Source organism: Trichomycterus rosablanca, chromosome 3 (genome assembly GCF_030014385.1).
Source record: "Trichomycterus rosablanca isolate fTriRos1 chromosome 3, fTriRos1.hap1, whole genome shotgun sequence".
Lineage (NCBI taxonomy): Eukaryota > Metazoa > Chordata > Actinopteri > Siluriformes > Trichomycteridae > Trichomycterus > Trichomycterus rosablanca.
Window position 1 is genome coordinate 51,489,470 of NC_085990.1, and position 15,693 is coordinate 51,505,162.

General features: G+C 44.3%; 1 protein-coding gene across 1 annotated transcript in view; it reads right to left on the reverse strand.

The window, feature by feature from the left end:
* Positions 1–568: 568 nt before the first annotated feature.
* LOC134310590 (phospholipid phosphatase-related protein type 4) overlaps positions 569–15,693 on the reverse strand; it is a 31,884-nt gene continuing 16,759 nt past the window's right edge. Inside the window, exons 3-7 of the mRNA XM_062992218.1 lie at positions 11,573–11,702; positions 11,289–11,484; positions 4,199–4,256; positions 2,037–2,210; positions 569–1,945 (exon numbers count right to left, since the gene is read on the reverse strand). Coding sequence (XP_062848288.1) covers positions 569–1,945; positions 2,037–2,210; positions 4,199–4,256; positions 11,289–11,484; positions 11,573–11,702 — 1,935 coding nt within the window. The remainder of the gene's footprint in view (positions 1,946–2,036; positions 2,211–4,198; positions 4,257–11,288; positions 11,485–11,572; positions 11,703–15,693) is intronic.

Sequence of the window (15,693 nt, forward strand, 5' to 3'; positions counted from 1 at the left end):
CTTGACTGCTTGTCTTAGGACTTGTGGGAGATAACCAGAGTTACATAGGAAACCCACATGGACACAAGGAGCAGACAGAAAGGACCCTGGTCATCCCAAAAGTGCTACCCACCGAGCCAGAAAGTAACCATTTCAGGTATAAGACTACTTCTTTCAGGTATTTACATGACTACTTAATTAAATAACGCTTGGTAATGAACAGATTATTACTGTGCATGTAAACACACTCATCATGTCACGCTGGCTACTTCATAAACCAGTAAAATATGTCATGCATTGTAAAAAAAAGAGTTAGGTGTTGTCCAGAGTGCAAAACAAACCAGCAAACCATATATGAGTGAATAAATACAGTGAATACCTCACGAGGACGTAAGGAATGATCATTTTTTATATGTAAGCACGATAGCCAACTATTGCTGAGATCTGGGGATCCAGGGTTCAAATCTCAGCGGTGCTAACGGCCGGTCGGGCACCTGGCTAATACTCACTTGCATGCAGGCGGAAGTTTCTTCACAATAATGCAGCTGTGTCTGTTTCCACTTTAACGTTAGGAAGTATTAACCGCTGCCTACTCCTTAAAAGTCGGGGTGGTGGAGGTACCCTTGTAGAAAATGGTCCTGGTGTTGTCTGGGCTGTTTCCCCTTTCAGGAATCAGGATCATATTGTTTTTCCGGCGCAGCGTCGAGTCGCGGCTCTCTGCGCCACTTTCACTGCTGTCCACAGGGGTGACCCGGATGGTGGAGATGCTTTGCTGCGGGTGCTGGTCTCCCACTGCCAGGGTGGACCCGGAGGACACCGTAGGGACCGTTGGCACAGTGACTGGTATCGGAGCGCTGGAGTTGCTTCTCTTCCTGTCTGTAGAGCTGTAGCTGTCCCTAACCAAGTCAGAATTCTCAGAGTCCCGGTTTAGGTCGTTAAGCTCGAAGGACTGCCTGAGGTTGCTCTGAGACTTCCAGGTCCAAGAGCTAGTGCCATCGGTGGAGTGGGCGTGAACCAGGGGCCGTCCGTTCTCCGGGTGTGCCTCCACTCTGACGATGGAGCCCTGGGTGGTGATGCCCGTGCTGGGCTCTTCACTCAGGCTCTTGTGCCGATGCAGGGGTGCTGTAGAGCTGGTGTGACTGCTGCTTTCGGAGCTGGTGGAGCCTGTGGGCAGAAGACCCTGCTGCTTGGACATGCCGATTACTGGCACGACACGTGGTTGTCCGTTGGCATTTTTCTCTGTGCTCTTCAGCCACTTGTCATGAGCAATACCTCTAGGTGAGGCGCTCATGCCATCTTGAGCCTCCTCTGGAATGTGCACCAACTGGGAAGAGCCTGGTCTGGGTTGAAGGGATACTCTAGCACCTCCTGCAATGCCACACGGATTGCTGGGTAAAGTGGTGCTCCCAGTGGCCAGTTTGAAGCACGGACCTTGTTGTTCTCCACTGACGCCAAGGCTAGAAGGTTCCGAGCCAAAGCGCGTATCTATGCTGCTCGTGGAACACTGTCCCAAACTACCCTCGACACCCTGCACCCCCTGCCGACTCTCGTTCTTACTCTTCCACTGTGACAGCAGCTGCTTGGAGCGACTGAAACTTACAGAGGAGTGAATGGTGTGGTGGCGTCGGGTGTCATCGTCCATAGTCGACGGGTGAATCCTGGGCAGAGTGTTGAACGTCACCATGTTCTCCTTGCCTGCGTGTCCGCGGGGGGTGATGACCTCTACGTCTGCGTTGGATCTCTTTAGGTTGGTAAGTGAGCTAGCGTTTCGGCTCTGTAGGTTACGGTGAAGCAGGCCGTCCGACTGTGATGAGGAGAGGCCATCGCTGCTGCTACAGCTTTTAGCAGGAAGATGGTGGCCAACGCGCTGACCAAGGTCTGTCGGAGACCTGGACGGTTCCTGAACCTGAGCTTCGAAGCACTGCTTCTCCTCGCTGGGTTGGAAGTTCCCCACCGCATACAAACCCTGCAGCGATCAGAGGGATCAACAAACACCACAAACTACGTGAGTCTGGACTGTATAGGACATTATTGGAGAGGAAATAATAAACACTCACCAGGTAGACAGCGATGCCCGCGCCGAGGAGGAATCCCAGGTAAACGTCGATGGCGTGGTTCTTGTGCTGGATGATCCGTGTCAGGCCACAGATGACGGCGCTGATGATGAAGGAGAACACCAGCAAAGGCTTTAGCAGCTTAGAGGAGTCCGTCAGGGTGCTGTTGAAATACATCTGAGCAGAAACAAACACACTTTTACTGAGATCATATGCATGTTTACAACTTCATACAAGTTATTATATTATTGTTATATACTGCCTGGCCAAAAAAAGGTCACCACCTGGATTTAACTAAGCAAATACGTAAGAGATTGGATCATTGGATAATTACTGCATGCGTGATTATGTTTTAGCTGGCAACAAGTTATTTAACCCTAACTGATGCAGTGAGTAGCTTCTCATTTGTTAAACAACCATGTGGAAAGACATCCTGTGGTCGTGGGAAAGATGTTCATCTGTTTCAGAAGGGTCAAATTATTGGCATGCATCAAGCACAGAAAACATCTAAGGAGAAGCTGAAACGACTAAAATCGTGTTAAGAACTGTCCAGCGCATTATTAAAAAGTGGATGGACAGTGGGCGGGAAACATCATCTTCCAGGAAGGAATGTGGTCAGAAAAAAATATTGAATGATCGTGATCGGCGATCACTTAAACGTTTGGTGAAATCAAATGGTAGAAAAACTCCAGTAGAACTCAGGGATGTTTAATAGTGACAGTAAGAGCATTTCCACACGCACAATGTGAAGGGAACTCAAGGGATTGGGACTAAACAGCTGTGTAGCCTTAAGAAAACCACTCATCAGTGAGGCTAACTGGCAAAAACGGCTTCAATTTGCTAGGGATAAAGATTGGACTCTAGAGCAATGGAAGAAGGTCATGTGGTCTGATGAGTCCAGATTTACCCTGTTCCAGAGTGATGGGCGCATCAGGGTAAGAAGAGAGGCGGCTGAAGTGATGCACCCATCGTACCGTATAAGCCTGTGGGGGCGGTGCTATGATCTGGGGTCGCTGCAGTCGGTCAGTTCTAGGTTCAGCAACGTTATGTGCCCAAAGAAAGAGGTCAGCTGACTACCTGAATATACTGAACCACCAGGTTATTCCAACAATGGATTTTTTCTTCCAAGATGACAATGCCAGGATTCATCGGGCTCAAATTGTGGAAGAGCTTCAGGGAGCATGAGACATCATTTTCACACATGGATTGGCCACCACAGAGTCCAGACCTGAACCCCATTGAGAATCTTTGGGATGTGCTGGAGAAGACTTTGCGCAGTGGTCCAAATCTCCCATCATCAATACAAGATCTTGGGGAAAAATTAATGCAACTCTGGACAGAAATAAATGTTGTGACATTGCAACCAACCAAATATTAGAGTGTGTGACCTTTTTTTTGGCCAGGCAGTGAATATTATTGTTATGTTTGCTATTAATATCAATCCATCAATGATTTTCAACACAAACCACCTTAGAAGGATAAAAAATATCTGAAATGAAACCTCATTCATCACAATGCCAGAGATGATTTATCATTTTTATAATAGATAAAATAAGGTAGTTTTTCATTTCTTGTATGGGACTGGTTGCCTAGTGGGTAGAGCTTTGGGCTATTAATTGAAAGGTTGAGAGTTCAAATCCCAGCTCTACCATGCAGCAAGGCCCTTAAACCCTCTCGGCTCTGGGGCGCTGTACAATGGCTGACCCTGCTCTGTGACCCTAGCTTCCAAACAAGCTGGGATACGTGAAGAAAGAATTTGGTTCTGTGTGTACACATGTTGATGTATATATGACAAATATACGGGGGGTGTTCCGTTCTATTCTATTCTATTCTGCAAGTCTGGTTTTACCCGACCATATCCACTGCAGGGCTTCAGCCCCCCTGGCCAAAAGGAGCTGGTGGGTTCTATTGATGAACAATGAACGAGGATTATTCAGCCCGGTCAACCTTCCTCCATTGCTCTGATGTCCAGTTCCGATATCTGTTTGCCCACCAACCTTTCAAGGGTTTGTGACTTGTCCCTCCTTGAATCACTGTCAGTAGCTAGTCTCTCTTAATAGATATTTCAACCCGGTCATCTGCTGAATGACTGAACCCTACTGAACCGAGTCACCCAGCTGAATTTAGGAAGTGGTTTTGTGCTATAGAGCAGAAGCTACACTCACCGAGATGTAAACAGCTGCATAGGATGCCAAGGTGGCGTGCTGGGATGGGAATGATTTTCTAAAAAAAGAGAAAAAAAGTAAAAAAAACAAGTAAGCATTTCACATAAACCGACCAGGCATAACATTATGAGCACTGACAGGTGAAGTGAAATATATATACAGTGTATCACAAAAGTGAGTACACCCCTCACATTTCTGCAGATATTTAAGTATATCTTTTCATGGGACAACACTGACAAAATGATACTTTGACACAATGAAAAGTAGTCTGTGTGCAGCTTATATAACAGTGTAAATTTATTCTTCCCTCAAAATAACTCAATATACAGCCATTAATGTCTAAACCACTGGCAACAAAAGTGAGTACACCCCTTAGTGAAAGTTCCTGAAGTGTCAATATTTTGTGTGGCCACCATTATTTCCCAGAACTGCCTTAACTCTCCTGGGCATGGAGTTTACCAGAGCTTCACAGGTTGCCACTGGAATGCTTTTCCACTCCTCCATGACGACATCACGGAGCTGGCGGATATTCGAGACTTTGCGCTCCTCCACCTTCCGCTTGAGGATGCCCCAAAGATGTTCTATTGGGTTTAGGTCTGGAGACATGCTTGGCCAGTCCATCACCTTTACCCTCAGCCTCTTCAATAAAGCAGTGGTCATCTTAGAGGTGTGTTTGGGGTCATTATCATGCTGGAACACTGCCCTGCGACCCAGTTTCCGGAGGGAGGGGATCATGCTCTGCTCAGTATTTCACAGTACATATTGGAGTTCATGTGTCCTTCAATGAAATGTAACTCCCCAACACCTGCTGCACTCATGCAGCCCCAGACCATGGCATTCCCACCACCATGCTTGACTGTAGGCATGACACACTTATCTTTGTACTCCTCACCTGATTGCCGCCACACATGCTTGAGACCATCTGAACCAAACAAATTAATCTTGGTCTCATCAGACCATAGGACATGGTTCCAGTAATCCATGTCCTTTGTTGACATGTCTTCAGCAAACTGTTTGCGGGCTTTCTTGTGTAGAGACTTCAGAAGAGGCTTCCTTCTGGGGTGACAGCCATGCAGACCAATTTAATGTAGTGTGCGGCGTATGGTCTGAGCACTGACAGGCTGACCCCCCACCTTTTCAATCTCTGCAGCAATGCTGACAGCACTCCTGCGCCTATCTTTCAAAGACAGCAGTTGGATGTGATGCTGAGCACGTGCACTCAGCTTCTTTGGACGACCAACGCGAGGTCTGTTCTGAGTGGACCCTGCTCTTTTAAAACGCTGGATGATCTTGGCCACTGTGCTGCAGCTCAGTTTCAGGGTGTTGGCAATCTTCTTGTAGCCTTGGCTATCTTCATGTAGCGCAACAATTCGTCTTTTAAGATCCTCAGAGAGTTCTTTGCCATGAGGTGCCATGTTGGAACTTTCAGTGACCAGTATGAGAGAGTGTGAGCGCTGTACTACTAAATTGAACACACCTGCTCCCTATGCACACCTGAGACCTAGTAACACTAACAAATCACATGACATTTTGGAGGGAAAATGACAAGCAGTGCTCAATTTGGACATTTAGGGGTGTAGTCTCTTAGGGGTGTACTCACTTTTGTTGCCGGTGGTTTAGACATTAATGGCTGTATATTGAGTTATTTTGAGGGAAGAATAAATTTACACTGTTATATAAGCTGCACACAGACTACTTTTCATTGTGTCAAAGTGTCATTTTGTCAGTGTTGTCCCATGAAAAGATATACTTAAATATCTGCAGAAATGTGAGGGGTGTACTCACTTTTGTGATACACTGTATATATATATATATATTAAGCAGCAGATGAACATTTTAGCCTCAAAGTTGAAGCAGGAAAAATGGACGAGCGTGAGGATTTGAGCGAGTTTGACAAGGACCAAATTTTGATGGCTAGACGACTGGGTCAGAGCATCTCCAAAACTGCAGCTCCTGTGGGGTGTTCCCGGTAGGGGTGGGCAATATGGCCTTTAAATAATATCACGATATTTTGGGATATTTTTGCGATAACGATATTCACTCACGATATATAAGAACACTTTTTAAAAAAGTTTATTTTAAAAACACTTTTGTTTTGCAGACAGTCAGGAAATCTAAGGTACAAATGCTACTAAATGTACATTAAATTAAGCATCACTTCCAGTAGGGCTGGGCAATATGGCTAAAAAACTCATATATCCACATGCTTTTGAGAAGTGGTGATATACAATACAATATAATGTAAACATAAAGTACAATGGCAGGCCACCGCCTCTATTTTACCTTATATTGTTTATAAGTTCTCTTAAAAACACAAAACATTGTAGTTATGATCAATTCATATTTTGTATTATTACTGGCTGTATTTGTATTAATATTGACAACATTTATATTAAACAAACCAGCAGAATCTCACAATCACATTTATACTGTCCGTTTTACTTCAAATAAATGAGCATTAAAAAAAAATCCCGATTAATATTTAATCATGCTTTGCTATCATTGCAAAATGAATATCTGTCAATTATGCAACAACCAATGAACAGAGAGCTTGAAATTCCACCCAGAATCTGAATTCGAAGCTCTGATTGGTTTATACATCTGAATCTCTTGAACCAGAGTTGTTTTGCCCACAGAGTGAGCAAAACGAATGAATCTTTACCACAGATAAGAGCACAGTTTTCTGATTCGATTCCAATGAATAATTCTTCTGAAGAGAGTCGTTTCTGACTCATTGACTCAGTGATTCAGTTTCTTATACGCGAAGGAAAGCGTTCCGCTTAGCACTTTTGTGTTTTAAACGTTCTCAAAAGGTAACCTGTGTATTCTATGTTCATTCACTGACACAGTTTTTGGCCTCACATCATTCTCGGACTCACGCAGTGACCGACACTCCTCGTACTCACGCGGGTGCTTTTGCTTTAGGTGGTGAAATAAATGTGATGTGTTGCCACCTTTTGTGGTCACAGTACTTTTGCACGTTTTGTCCGACCTTCTGTATCTGAAAAACTTCCACACTAGTGATGTAGCTCGGCTTTTAGGGACTAGTTCGTTCTTGGTGCTAATTCCGGTACGACTCTCTGCCCATTATTTCACTGTTATGCACTTGAAAGCGAGTGACGAGCGTTTGCTAACAATATCGCGATATGGCAAAAACCATATTGAATTTACAACTATACCGGTATTATTGTGAATGATATTACATCGCCCACCCCTAGTTCCCGGTCTGCAGTGGTCAGTATCTATCCCAAGTGGTCCAAAGAAGGAACAGTGGTAAACCGGCGACAGGGTCATGGGCGGCCAAGGCTCACTGATGCACGTGGGGAGTGAAGGCTGGCCCGTGTGATCCGATCCAACAGACGAGCTACTGTAGCTCAAACTGCTGAAGAAGTTCATGCTGGTTCTGATAGAAAGGTGTCAGAATACACAGAGCAGCACAGGTTGTTGCGTGTGGGGTAGCAAAAAAGAGACCAATAAAATATTAGAAAGGTGGTCATAATGTTATGCATCATCAGTGTATATTCAGCTCTATCATTAATAAAGAGTCTCCACACTGATCAACAAGCCAGTCATGACATTAAACTAAACAACAGACTGGTTCCACATTGGCACTGGAGTTAGACCAGTCTGTTCAACCTGTACACTGAATATATCACTAGAAAAGCAGGACTGGAGGAAATCTGATGCATCACATATCCTTTGATTACTAATTTTATGGACATGTTATAGTCTGAAATGGAACAGAGAACTACGTACATACAGCGACTGACATTTGAGCTATTTCCAGTGCCCTCAAACTCATGGTCTGTTTATTCCATCTGCTACACGGATAAATAAAACAGATCTGGACCTTTCTGACCTTTGAGAGAGGGACTTTATTACAGCAGAGCAGATAGTGTCCTCTCAAATGCACTTATTATGCCTGCGGGCACTCTGTAAAGAGGACATCAAAACGGCTATTTCTGCTGCCTAAGGAAGGGAAATAGTGCAGACTTGCAGACCATAAACAATAAACGTTAAATCACTTGAAAATGATTTCATTTCATTAAAAAGTGTCCAGTTAAAAACGGTCTAATTTAATTCATTTAATGCTTAGTTCGAACTGACATACCATGGACGGACACATTTTCTGCTTTTAATTATTTACCGAATGTGCATCATGGCTGAGAGACGATGACAGGCGATGCAGAGCGGCATCACTTAAAACCCCTAAAACCAGCCTCATTAAGCAAAACATCAAAAGACACTCTCCTTATTTACAGCAGCCAGTCCTACATCCCAAAATCCCTGAGTACATCACGCAAGCTTTAGCTACGTGGCTAAATAAAAGAAACATTCTAAATGTTGTGTTAGAGACGTACAGGACATCTGTATATATATATATATATATACCTGTATATATACATAGATATCTATATACACATATATACATACATACACACTGATAAGCCATAACATTAAAACCACCTCCTGGTTTCTACACTTTTACACAGAAGCACTTTGTAGTTCCACAGGACCACCACAGAGCAGGTATTATTTAGGTGGTGGATCATTCTCAGCACTGCAGTGACACTGACATGGTGGTGGTGTGTTAGTGTGTGTTGTGCTGGTATGAGTGGATCAGACACAGCAGCGCTGCTGGAGTTTTTAAACACCTCACTGTCACTGCTGGACTGAGAATAGTCCACCAACCAAAAATATCCAGCCAACAGCGCCCCGTGGGCAGCGTCCTGTGACCACTGATGAAGGTGTAGAAGATGACCGACTCAAACAGCAGCAATAGATGAGCGATCGTCTCTGACTTTACATCTACAAGGTGGACCGACTAGGTAGGAGTGTCTAATAGAGTGGACAGTGAGTGGACACGGTATTTAAAAACTCCAGCAGCGCTGCTGTGTCTGATCCACTCATACCAGCACAACACACACTAACACACCACCACCATGTCAGAGTCACTGCAGTGCTGAGAATGATCCACCACCTAAATAATACCTGCTCTGTGGTGGTCCTGTGGGGGTCCTGACCATTGAAGAACAGGGTGAAAGCAGGTTAAAAAATTATGTAGAGAAACAGATGGACAACAGTCAGTAATTGTAGAACTACAAAGTGCTTCTATATGGTAAGTGGAGCTGATAAAATGGACAGTGAGTGTAGAAACAAGGAGGTGGTTTTAATGTTATGTTTACACTTCAACATCTTGGACATTTTGACTAAGTGATTGCTAACTGAATTGCCGTAGGATTGCTAGGACGCCTCATAGTGCAAATTAACCGTAAACATGAAACACTTGAACGCTACACGAATGAAAATGTTAAATCACTAAACACAAACCTAACATTTTGAATTTCACAGCAAATTGCATATTACACAGGAAAAGGCTCGTTTCACTGTCCGTGATGCGTTTTTCATGACCGTGAATTAGGTAGGGCCTTAATTATATTACTTACATACTTACATTACATACATTTTGGAATCTACAGTGGTGTTCAAAAAAATAGCAGTCCAACACCATTAACCTGATAAATCACTGTTTTTAGTAGAAGTGATATTTCTACATAGCAAATAATTTACTTGAAAGTGTAGTAGAGTAATGAAAACAAAACAAACCAACAATTAGGACATGCATGCCACTCATTCTGAGTAATCGAAGCATTGATTGAAAGGGGCTTGTTCAAAATAATAGCAGTGAGGATTTCAATTGGTGAAATCATTCATTCTGCAGAAGAACGTGTGTCAAATTTGGCCCTTATTTAATGTAGGAGGGGGGCAAATGTTGCACAGGTTGGTCATAGCACGTTTCCTTCTGAAATACTGGGTAAAATGGGTTGTTCCAGACATTGTTCTGATGAACAGCGTACTTTGATTAAAAAGTTGATTGTAGAGGGAAAAAACATACAGAGAAGTGCAGCAATGATAGGCTGCTCAGCTAAAATGATCTCAAATGCCTTGAAGTGACAACCAAAACCTGAAAGACGCAGAAGGAAGCGTGGAACTACTGTTCAAATGGATCGAAGATTAGCCAAAATAGCAAATACTCAGTCAATGATCACCTCCAGAAAGAATTAGGAACATCTGAAGTTACCAGTAAGTACAGAAGATAATTAAATGAAGCCAATTTACCAGCAAGAACTCCTTGCAAAGTCCCGTTGTTAAGAAAAAGACGTTTCCTGAATGGGTTAACATTTGCCAAGAACACATTGACTGGTCCAAAGAGAAATGACTCAACATTTTGTGGACTGATGAAAGCAAAATTGTTCTTTTTGGGTCTAGTGGTCGTAGACAGTATGTCAGACGACCCTCGAGCACTGAATTCAAGCCAAAGTTCACTGTGAAGACAGTAAAGCATGGTGGTACAAAATTATGATATGAGGATGTTTTTCATACCATGGTGTTACGTCTATTTATCACATACGAGGGATCATGGATCAGATTAAATATATCAGAATACTTGAGGAGATCATGTTGCCCTATGTCGAAGAAGAAATGTCCTTAAAATGGGTGTTTCAACATGACAATGACCCAAAACATCTTGGTTACAGACAAACAAGACTGAGGTAATAGAGTGACCAGCCCAATCCCCTGACTTCAATCCCAGAGAGAACTTGTGTTCTGATATCTGAAATGTGTTTTTTTGAGGCAAAACCCAAAACTGCAGAAGAACTGTGGAATGTCGTCTAATCATCCTGGACTGGAATACCTGTTCAGAGGTGCCAGAAGTTGATCGACTCCATGCAACACAGATCTCAGAAACAATTGTTTTGCCACTAAATATTAGTTCAGTAATTTAAAGTAAAGTGAAACCTCAAACATTTTTTCATGTTATAGATAATTTTTTTGAGTTTTTAATGAAAAATGCTGCACTGCTATTATTTTGAACAGCCTAATATTCATTTTTCTTAACTTTCTGTAAAGGATGAACACAAACTGGCTAAATTTTGTTAATGTTTTGATTTAGAATTGAAAGTGTAGTATTTTCAGTGCATTTGCATTTATGGAAATAAAAGTTATTATAATGATTTTGTGCTTTATTCACTTTTTTAAAATCACTGCTATTTTTTTGAACACTACTGTAAATTCATCCCAGTCGTACCTGCCAGCATTTATAATAGCAGTGTCGGTCCCCGAGCAGATATCCTCCAGGATAAAGGAGTTCTCATCACAGGAGCTGTTCAGGTGGGTGTAGTTGGGTTTGCACACAGTGAGGAAGTACGGTGCTGGGTAACCCGTCGATAACTGAATGATATCAGTAATCAGAGCGGTGGAACAAAGACCAAATACGTGAACGCCTAGAAAACACATTCAGAATAATTTAATTTAGAGTCAACGTCACAGAGTCATTTCACAACGATGAAACCACCTCAGGGTGCGACTTACCCACAAACCTGATGGCTCGGCGAATATAGGAGTTGAAGTTGCAGCCGGCCGCGTTGATGTTCGCCTCGGCTCCGGGGCCGCTCCGGGTTTTGGACAGCCAGCAGAACAGAATTCCCTCTCCGATCATTATCTGCAGATGGAAGAGTTTCAGAGTCAAGAGGTGCAAAGAGCCACACAAGATGAGAAAAGAGATCAAGTAGTCCTCTGTGGATGTACACGTCAGCTTTCCTCTCGTTCTGTTATCACTTCTCTACTAAAGAGTCTCTCATATTGTCATTCTGACACTGTGTCTATAAAAAAAGATTTTAAAATTGTACTGAAGCATTTTTCAGTAGCAATTTCACCAAAATCTCAACAAATTAGCTCAGAGTTTTGACCAATACTGCGAATGATCCAAGATCTCCTCATTGTAACTTAAGTATCTTTCTGCAATTAATGCTGTGTGTCATTTATAACAAATACATACACTGACTTAGCATAACATTATAACCACTGACAGGTGAAGTAAATAATGCTTGTTCTGATAGAAAGGTGTCAGAATACACAGAGCAGCACAGTTTGTCGTGTCAGGGTGCCCATGCTGACCCCTGTCCACCAACAATGGGCACGTGAGCATCTGAACTTGACCACAGAGCAATGGAAGAAGGCGGCCTGGTCTGATGAATCACGTTTTCTTTTACACCACATGGATGGCCGGGTGCGTGTGCGTCACTTTCCTGGGGAACACACGGCACCAGGATGCATTATGGGAAGAAGACAGGCCGTCGGAGGCAGTGTGATGCTTTGGGCGACGTTCTGCTGGGAAACCTCCGGTCCTGCCATCCATGTGGACGTTACTCTGACACGTAGCACCTACCTAAGCATTGTTGCAGACCGTGTAAGCAATATTCCCTGGTGGCTGTGGCGCCCTGACACAAAGCAAAAATGCTTCAGGAACGGTTTGAGGAGCACAACAACCAGTTTGAGGTGTTGACTTGGCCTCCAAAATCCCCAGATCTCAATCCAACCGAGCATCTGTGGTATGTGCTGGACAAACAAGTCCGATCCATGGAGGCTCCACCTCACAACTTACAGGAGTTAAAGGATTTGCTGCTGACATCTTGCACTCTAACAAGAGTGTCTAAATAATCTGCCTTCTAAAGTTCGATGCCATTTAGAATCCTCCCTACTGAGGCAGCTGATCAGTAGGCAGTGGGCAGCAAGGCAGCTCACTATATTTTCAGACAGAACCAGAGACTAATAAGCAATAAACGGCTTGAAAGTGATTGAATATTTGTTTGTATCCTGTATACTGAAGAGTCTTTTCACAGAAAACAGAACCAACTTCATATTAATGCCCACAGTTTTGGACTAAAATGTTTGAGAAGCAAATAAGCACAAAAAAGCTGGTCTTACTAAGCTTTACCTAGATCCTAAAACTTTAAGTTATCATCAACAAATACACATGCAGCTTCGTTGCTTTGTGTTTTTCTTACACAACGGACATAAACATGACAGACGGAGCTTCATGGTCAGTATCAGGGGTGTCAGAACTTTTCTTGTAGGGGCCAGATGGAGTAAAAAATTTGTGATGAAACAAATATAAATATAACAAAAGCTCCTGATTACTAACAATTCCACTTTCTTTGTATTTGAGTGACTGATGATCTATCGTCGACAGTGTCGTATAAACTGGGATTCACCAGTTTACACTGATCAGTCATAACATTAAAACCACCTCCTGGTTTCTACACTCACTGTCCATTTTATCAGCTCCACTTACCATATAGAAGCACTTTGTAGTTCTACAATTACTGACTGTAGGTCATTTGTTTCTTTACATGCTTTGTTAGCCCCCTTTCATGCTGTTCTTCAATGGTCAGGACCCCCACAGAGCAGGTATTATTTAGGTGGTGGATCATTCTCAGCACTGCAGTGACACTGACATGGTGGTGGTGTGTTAGTGTGTGTTGTGCTGGTATGAGAGGATCAGACACAGCAGCGCTGCTGGAGTCTTTAAATACCGTGTCCACTCACTGTCCACTCTATTAGACACTCCTACCTAGTTGGTCAACCTTGTAGATGTAAAGTCAGAGACGATCGCTCATCTATTGCTGCTGTTTGAGTCGGTCATCCTCTATACCTTCATCAGTGGTCACAGGATGCTGCCCACGGGGCGCTGTTGGCTGGATATTTTTGGTTGGTGGACTATTCTCAGTCCAGCAGTGACAGTGAGGTGTTTAAAAACTGCAGCAGCGCTGCTGTGTCTGATCCACTCATACCAGCACAACACACACTAACACACCACCACCATGTCAGTGTCACTGCAGTGCTGAGAATGATCCACCACCTAAATAATACCTGCTCTGTGGGGGTCCTGTGGGGGTCCTGACCATTAAAGACCAGCATGAATGGAGGGTAACAAAGCATGCAGAGAAACAGATGGACTACAGTCAGTAATTGTACAACTACAAAGTGCTTCTATATGGTAAGTGGAGCTGAAACAAGGAGGTGATTTTAATGTTATGGCTGATCGGTGTATAACCATAATGGGAAGATTATTATGCTACTTTAAATTAAACATACCCACTTCCCCCAAAATATTTATTTTCCCCAGAGTGCCTGAAATCTTCTACGCTAAAGCTTGTCTAGCCTAGTCTAGTTTTGTCACGCTTGGAGCCTCAGGGTGATCCTGTGCTCCAGTGTGCCACGCCCTTTTCTCCCCAGTCTCCAGCCAGCCTCCCTCTCCTGATTGGTTAGCTGGGGCTAATTAGCCCCAGCTGCTACTATTTAGGAGAGGCTCAGGGAAAGGCTGGTTGGAGACTATTGCATGGTAACTCTGTTTGCGTCTGGGATCTCGGCTCCTGGTACTCTGTCTGTCTGCTCTGTCTGCTCTGTCTGCTCTGTCTGCTCTGTCTGCTCTGTCTGACCTGTTTGACCTGTTTCGTCGGTTTCGCCTGTTTAGCCTGTTTGTTTGCCCCGTTAGCCTGTTTAGCCCCGTTAGCCTGTTTAGCCTGTTTGTTTGCCCCGTTAGCCTGTTTAGCCCCGTTAGCCTGTTTAGCCTGTCCGTTAGCCTGTTTAGCCCCGTTAGCCTGTTTAGCCTGTCCGTTAGCCTGTTTAGTCTGTTTTGCCTGTTTAGTCTGTGTTTAGCCCAGTTAGTCTGTTTAGTCCTGTTCTGTCAGTTTAACCCTGTCTTGTCTTTAGCCTGTTTGTTTGCCCCGTTAGCCGGTTTAGCCCCGTTAGCCTGTTTAGCCTGTCCGTTAGCCTGTTTAGTCTGTTTAGCCGGTTTAGTCTTTGTTTCGCCTGTCCGTTAGTCCTGTTCAGTCCTGTTCTGTCAGTTTACCCTGTCTTGTCTTTATTGTTATTAAATATAGTTTCTGTCACACATCTCCGCGTTTGTGTCCGCCCCTCCTGTCCGTCTAGCCCACAAACTGTTACAGAATAGTCTCCCCTATAGGACACAGCTGTTTCAAGGAGTTTCTCAAGGATTTTCGCAGCGGATTTCGGACGCCTCTCCAGGGTCCTCACAGCTGAATGACATTTCTCCAGTGTTTTCCCAAGTGACTTCGGACGCCTCTCCAGGGTCCTCACAGCTGAGTGATGTTTCTCTAGTGTTTTCGCAGCTAACCCCGGACGCCTCTCCAGGGTCCTCACAGCTGAGTGACGTTTCTCTAGTGTTTTCGCAGCTGACTTCGGACGCCTCTCCAGGGTCCTCGCAGCTGAATGACGTTTCTCCAGTGTTTTCGCAGCTGACTTCGGACGCCTCTCCAGGGTCCTCACAGCTGAATGACGTTTCTCCAGTGTTTTCGCAGCTGACTTCGGACGCCTCTCCAGGGTCCTCGCAGCTGTATGACGTTTCTCCAGTGTTTTCGCAGCTGATTTCGGATGCCTCTCCAGGGTCCTCGCCGCTGAATGACGTTTCTCCAGTGTTTTCTCAAGTGACTTCGGACGCCTCTCAAGGGTCCTCGCAGCTGACTCTGGACGCCTCTTCTCAAGGGTCCACGCAGCTGACTCCGGACGCCTCTTCTCAAGGGTCAACGCAGCTGACTCCCGAAGCCTCTTCGCCAGGCTTACCGCAGCTGACTCCCGAAGCCTCTTCGCCAGGCTCATCGCAGCTGACTCCCGAAGCCTCTTCGCCAGGC